The sequence below is a fragment of the Corvus brachyrhynchos genome, unplaced genomic scaffold (assembly GCF_000691975.1).
Source record: "Corvus brachyrhynchos isolate BGI_N302 unplaced genomic scaffold, ASM69197v1 scaffold148, whole genome shotgun sequence".
Classification (NCBI taxonomy): Eukaryota; Metazoa; Chordata; class Aves; order Passeriformes; family Corvidae; genus Corvus; species Corvus brachyrhynchos.
This window is the reverse complement of record NW_008239785.1, coordinates 2736021-2742249: the sequence shown is the minus strand read 5'-3', so window position 1 is coordinate 2742249 and position 6229 is coordinate 2736021. Positions and strand designations below refer to the sequence as shown.

At 53.8% G+C, this 6229-nt stretch overlaps 1 protein-coding gene across 2 annotated transcripts in view; it reads left to right on the top strand.

Annotated features, from left to right (window-relative positions):
* Positions 1-6229, top strand: part of MYO15B (myosin XVB) — a 43444-nt gene that overhangs the window by 35670 nt on the left and 1545 nt on the right. For both annotated transcript variants that reach the window (XM_017743210.1, XM_017743209.1), the window contains 14 exons: positions 34-194; positions 456-568; positions 675-738; positions 975-1047; positions 1399-1475; positions 1851-1927; positions 2498-2628; positions 2893-2987; positions 3270-3347; positions 3491-3599; positions 3920-4068; positions 4427-4554; positions 5270-5403; positions 5888-6021. In XM_017743210.1, coding sequence (XP_017598699.1) covers positions 34-194; positions 456-568; positions 675-738; positions 975-1047; positions 1399-1475; positions 1851-1927; positions 2498-2628; positions 2893-2987; positions 3270-3347; positions 3491-3599; positions 3920-4068; positions 4427-4554; positions 5270-5403; positions 5888-6021 — 1523 coding nt within the window. The remainder of the gene's footprint in view (positions 1-33; positions 195-455; positions 569-674; positions 739-974; positions 1048-1398; positions 1476-1850; positions 1928-2497; positions 2629-2892; positions 2988-3269; positions 3348-3490; positions 3600-3919; positions 4069-4426; positions 4555-5269; positions 5404-5887; positions 6022-6229) is intronic.

Genomic DNA, 6229 nt, shown 5'->3' with positions numbered 1-6229 from the left:
CGTTTCCTGCCTCTTTCTCTGTTGCTTTGCCAGGGTGGCAGTTCGGCCCCCCCGGTGGCCGCTGTGGTCTCTTCCCCACCAGCCTGGTGCAGCTGGCTCCAGCCCCTGACTACCTCAGCACCAGCATGGACAGACGGGCGGAGCAGCGGAAGAGCATGAAAGCTTCCCCGGAGAGCAGGAACACCAGCAGGGAGGTGAGCAGTGCTGGGGAGGAACATCCAGGGGCCATGGCCGGGCTCTGTGGGAGCTGCCAGGGTGGGTGCATGGCTCTGGTAGTGTCTGACCTCTGAGGGCAGAGGGAAGATGGTGAGTGCTTAGTCTTTGCAGATGAGACACTCAAATCCATCATAGTGTTGGAGGGGAGGCACCACATGCAGATGAGGTCTGGCAGCTGAGAATACACACTGCAGTTCCTCAGCTGATGTTTTAGGGCAGCTTTGGTGGTGTTCCTGCAGAGTTCTGTCCTCAGCCTGACACCAGAATCCAACAGCACCATGTTAGTCCCTGCTGGTGACCGTTACACCATGACTGACTTCGCCACCACCTACTTCCGAGAGGCTCAGTCCATGTGAGTAGGCTGTGCTCCTTCCCAAACAGGACCAGGGTAGCCTGACCCACACCAGGCCGTTTCTGGGGGTATTTCTTGGACTGCATGTTCCCTCTCCTCTGTCTAGGCAGGGCCTGAAGGGGATGTCTGCTGAGAAGAAGAGTGTAGCTGACCTGGTGAGGCACACCAAGGTGAGCCCCATCCCTCCCCCTGGCCACAGCCAGAACCCCAGCTCCAGCACTGCCTCTGGCTTTGCCCCCACATGGTCAAAGAACAGATCCTTGGCTGCAGTCTCTGGACAAGTGTAGGTGTCCCCTACTCTTCGGTGCTGCCTGTGAGATCCTGGGAGCTCGGTCTGTGGTGAAGCCTGCAGAGCACAGCTCTGCGTGATCCACATCCCTGGTTTATCCCTGTGTCACCCCTGTAGGTCCCAATCCAGGCGTCTTTGCTCCGGTACTCTGACAGTGAGCTGAACGAGCTGGCTACCAAGAACTTCCAGAGTAAGGACCTCCCTGGGCACAGCACTGCAGAGGGGGGAGTGGGGTGCTCGGGGTGGGCTCACACAGACACTGTGGGGCCCAGTGGGAGTGGAAACAGGGCGAGGAGGGCCCCTCCTAAGGCATTTCTGCAGTTCATAACCACCTGTGTCCATGCTGAAAGCTTCCAGCAAAAGGGACGTTGCCTTGAGTGCAAACTGTCCCAGAACACTCTGCCTGGGCTTTGGGCTGACTCCAGGTGTCCAGTGCAAGCCTTGTAATAGCAGAGGAGTTTTCAGGACGCTTCCTTGCCCACTGCCAGCCCCATGGCAGAACCACCCCTGCTCAGACTAAAGGCCAGGCTTTGCCTTGCAGCGCTGATGCGGTTCATGGGAGATCAGCCAAAACACAAGCACCAGGCTGAGGTCCAGTGCATCTATGAAATCCTTCAGGTTTGTGAGATTCCCTGGGAAGAGTGCAGCAGCACCAATGGGAATGGAGGGCCAAGACCTTGCTGGGAAGGAAAAGGGCAGGGAGAGCCATAATGCCACCTCCTACATGAGGAAGGGAGCTGAAACAGACTGTGGGGAGGGGTTGCATGTAAATGGTTTCCCTGGTTATCACTGTCTGGATGAGAGCACAACCTGCCTCTCCTCTCTCCTTCTTTGAGCCGAAATAGCACTGGAGACCAGAGGCTGCAAAGGCCAAACTTTAAGCCAAACTGGCAGAGCTCTGAAGCTGGGAGAGGAAGGGCACAGAGATGACCTGGGAATGTCTCTGATGCTCTTATCCTCTCTCTGATGCTGTTTTCTCCTCTCTGGATGCAGCTGTGCAAGGAGAAGGAGAATTTGCACGATGAGATCTACTGCCAGGTCATCAAACAGGTCACCCACAACCCTCACCAGTGAGTACCAGCACTGCCAGCTCCTGTGTGTGCACAGCTGGAGAGGAACCATCTGCTGCAGGGACACCAGGGCCAGGGGAGAGGGTGTCTCCTCATGATGTGTTGTCCCCAGCTGCTCCAGTGCTGAAGCATCTGCTGAGCACTCAGGAAATTTTGCCCATCACTGCGTGTGGCATTTTCACTTCAGTGGATATTTCTCCTTGTATTTCTGGCTGCTGATCTATCTGGGCACCAGTAAACGTTCCTGGTGGCTCCTGGTCGTGGTGCTGTTCAGAGCTCTGATTTCTCCTCCCAGCCTTGGGGAATTGATAAAAATCAGTCAAGGACTGGCTTGGCCCCACACTGCCCTGTGAGGTGGCAGCAGTGGTATCCGAGTGGCCTTGACTGTTCCTTTTCTTTGCTTGCTATTGGAATAGCTGTATCAACCTCTTGCTCAGCACAAGAAACCTCTGCCCAAGGGCTGACACCTCCTTTTCTGCCAACTGCCAGAGGTGTTCTGGGCTCACTTTGAGCTGCTCAGAGCAGGAATTGTCTTGTCCCAAGGTGCCCACAGTCCTTTCTGTTCCCCAGGGAGACCGAGCTGCGGGGCTGGTTGCTCTTAAACCTGCTCACTGGGTACTTCCTGCCTTCCAAAATCCTCATGCCCTATGCCACCAAGTTCCTGCAGCTGGCCAGCAGTGATCCATCCAGCACCCACCACGGTGAGACTGTTTGTGTCCTGTAAAGCAAATATTCTAGATCTAATCCCCCCATCCTGTCATTCCCCTGTCCTGGAAACTGTCTGTGGCTGGCTCCTCATGGTTTGGATATGTCCTGGGAGGGTGGGAGGTGAGGTCAAGTCTCTCTGCTCCCCTAGAAGTGACCAGGGGTTAAATTTGACCCACCCAGGATGACCCAACACCATAGGACGTGATGTTTAGTTCTCTGTTTGGCTCAGCACATGGAGCTTTTTCCTTTTCCTGCAGATATAGCCAAGATCTGCCAGAGCAACCTGCGGAAAAACTTCCTGTACGGGGGCCGTCGGCACCTCCCTTTCCCTGTGGAGATGGAGGCACTGCTGGTATGGAGGGACAGGGAAGTGGGGATGGTGGGAAGAGGGAGAGGGCAGAGGGTTGCTTGGAGGTGCCACGTGCAGCGTGACAGAGGCAGATGGTGTTCCAGGAGAGGAAATGGAGCATGTGGATGGAAGGAGCTTGGGAAGTGCAATGCCACGGAGTGGCCAGGGAAGAGGCAGGTGCTATGGACAAGCAGTGGAAGGCAGGGATGAGGAGGAAGAGGGAGAAACACATGTGGGGCTGATGGGACCCTGCGTGTCTTGCTGCCTGAACGCTGTCCTTTGCAGAAGGGACACGGTGCCCGCCGGCTGGTGGTGCTGATGCCTGGAGGCATGGAATACCTCACCAAGATCAGGACATTCACTGTGAGTTTCCAGCTGTGAATTCCTTCACTGGTCTGGACTCTGAGCCACACCAGGGAAATCCCTTATCTGACAAGGAATAATGTGTCTACCTGCCCCTGGGCTTGCCTGGTCACTGTATTCATTTCCTTCTTTCCTTGCTTCAGGTGGCCAAGGAGCTCTTGCAGGAGATCTGTGAGCAGATGGGAATAGGTGAACAGCAAGAGATACAGGACTTTGTTCTCTTTGCTGTCAGGAGTGACGACAAAAATCTTGGCAAGTAAAGACCAGCATGGAGCTTCTCTCTTCCAGCAGCCGCTGTAACAGGGAGCATCACAGCTCCTGCTTGGAATAGTTCCTCCACCCTTGCTGGCTCCTGGGAGGGTCCTCCTAAGCAGTTTCCCTGTGTATTAGGGTTAAGGATTGATGCTGCTCGGGCTGTGTTGTTTGTTCCTGAAAGAGGTGTGTGGCTCCGTGTCCCTTTGGAACGGCTGATGGTTGGAATAAGGGCAGGGTGGAGCTGAGGTGGGCAGGAAGGCTCCTGTCCCAGCCCTTCCACCAAGAGGGATGGATGATCCTGTCTCTGTGTCATGTAGGTAAAATGGTGAGGCCAATTAAACTGGAGGAGTATCTCCATGATTACCTGCTGGAGGACAAGCTGGTCACTGTGACCTTACGCAGGCTCACCTGGAGGACACCTCTGCACTTTGACAACCAAATTTACACAGACGTCCATTATGGACAGGTAAGCAAGAGCAGGACCCTCCCTAGCAGGGACAGATGTAGTGTCCAGGCCAACAGGAAAGTGCCAAGGGGGCTGAAAAAGCAGGAGGGCTTCGGCTGATAGGCTTTGTGTGCTGCTTCTGGGAGTGACTGAACACTGAAGCTATGGATGCCAGGAAGGCTCTGTGCCTGTGGCCCTAGCCTGGAGCAGTGCTGCTCCACACATTGTGCAGCTCCTCAGGCTCTTCCTGAGCCCAGAGAGCCTTTGTTTTGCATTATCAGCAAGGCAGGGTGTGGGTCTGTGCAGCCTGGCACTGCCCAGACCTGCCTGTACCATCTGGCAGGTTTAACAAAGGCCTCTTTGCTGTGCTGCCCCTCAGGTGCTGTGGGATTACCTGAATGGGAGGATCCTGCTGGGCCAGAGTAAAGAAACAGAGATGCAGGTGGGCCTTTTGGCAGTGTTCCAGCACTGGGCCAAAGTGGAGCAGCAGAACTCTACTCCCTCCAGGTGCGTCTGTGGCAGAGGGGATCTCTCTCTGTGCTGGCCATAGGCACCACAGGGGTTAGGAGCAGGTACCTGGAAATCCTCTCTGGTTAATTAAGAGATGTCCAGTGCTGGAGAACAGAGAGTGTCATGAGGGTGCCATGGTCATTTCATTTGATTGCCATGGGTTTGTAACACCAAGAAGGAAAGGGATGAGCTCATGGCTTGGGTGAATCCTCCTTTGTTCTCTCTCACAAGTGTCAGAGGTTTCAATCCTGGACATCTGAAACCTGTAGTGAGATGCCCAATGGGAATGAAATTGCCCCTGGATACTGGAAACCTTCAGTGCTGCAGCTCCAAGCTGTATTTTCCCACCCCTTCCTTCCCTCGTGCACTTGACTCAGAGCTGAGGTAATGCCTCCATCAGATCCCCTTAAAGCACCAGCAGCAGGGAAATGGCATAACCCTGCTGGTCACTGAAAAGCTCTTGCTGTGTCCAGAAAAGAGGCATTTCTCTCCATGCACGGGTCAGTGGTGCCAGCTGAAGGGTGGTCTCACTGTCTCTGATGTTTCCATCCACCTGACCCAGTGCAGGCACTGTTGTGCTCTTCCTCTCCACCCTTGTCCCCAGATACACAATGGAAAATTGTTGTCCCATCCCCTCCTTCCTCTTAATCCCCTGGCTGATGTTGGATTTTAGCTGGGCAGGGGGTGAATTAGAATCTGGTTTTTGGCACAGGGAAGAGCTGAAGGAATACACTCCAAAGACCCTGCAGCCCTCCATCAGCTCCAAGGCTCTGCAGAACCACGTGGCCACACTGCTGAGAACAAGGAAGCCCCTCCAGCCACTGGATGCAAAAATCCAGTTCATAGGTGAGGAGACATCCAAATCTGCTTCAGTTTCTGTGCTGGTTCAGTTTCTGGAAGCTGCTCCAAATGCCCTTTTGGGACAATTCATGAGGTTGTTGATGATTCTTGGAGCCTGGAACGGGCCATGGCAATAGAATTCCCTGACAGCCCCTCACTGTGGATTAGAACTTGTTCCCAAGCATGGTGGTCACAGTAGAAGTTCCATCTCTTGTAGGAGTCTGCAGTGGATTTTCAGAGCTCTGTACAAGCTGTGTTTTAATTTATATTCTAGCTGCACATCTGTTTTCTGGTCAGAAAAGGACAGGACATCCACTGAGCCTACTGAGAATTGAGTCTCAGAAGCCAGGGAGGGAGGGAGAAGTTGCCAATCTTACTTTTTAACGTAGAAAATCTTGGGAACACTGGCAGCTTTGACCCCCTCAATCTGGTGCAGTAAATTGCTGGCTGGAAGCTGCTGCCCTCAAGGCTGCTTTTTGCTCTGTTCTAGAGCACGTGATGAAATTGCCTTTCTTCGGCTACACCACCTTCGTTGTGGAGAGAATCAGCGATGACACGGTCCCCGTGCCCTGTTTCTTTGGTGTGAACAAGGAGGAGATCGTTGTGGTGGATGGCTCCACCCAGGTATGCCAGACATTTTCGCCTGATGTCTGTCAGATACCAACTTTGACTTTTAGAAGAACTTGTGTGGGAAGAGGCTGGAATTCCCTGCATCACAGCCACTCTGACAACAGCACTGGCCCAAAGCAAGAGAGTGTAGAACAGTCATTACAGCCATGGGCTCTTTTGTAAGTCCAGTGTTCATGCTCACAAGCACAATCCACAGTAAAAC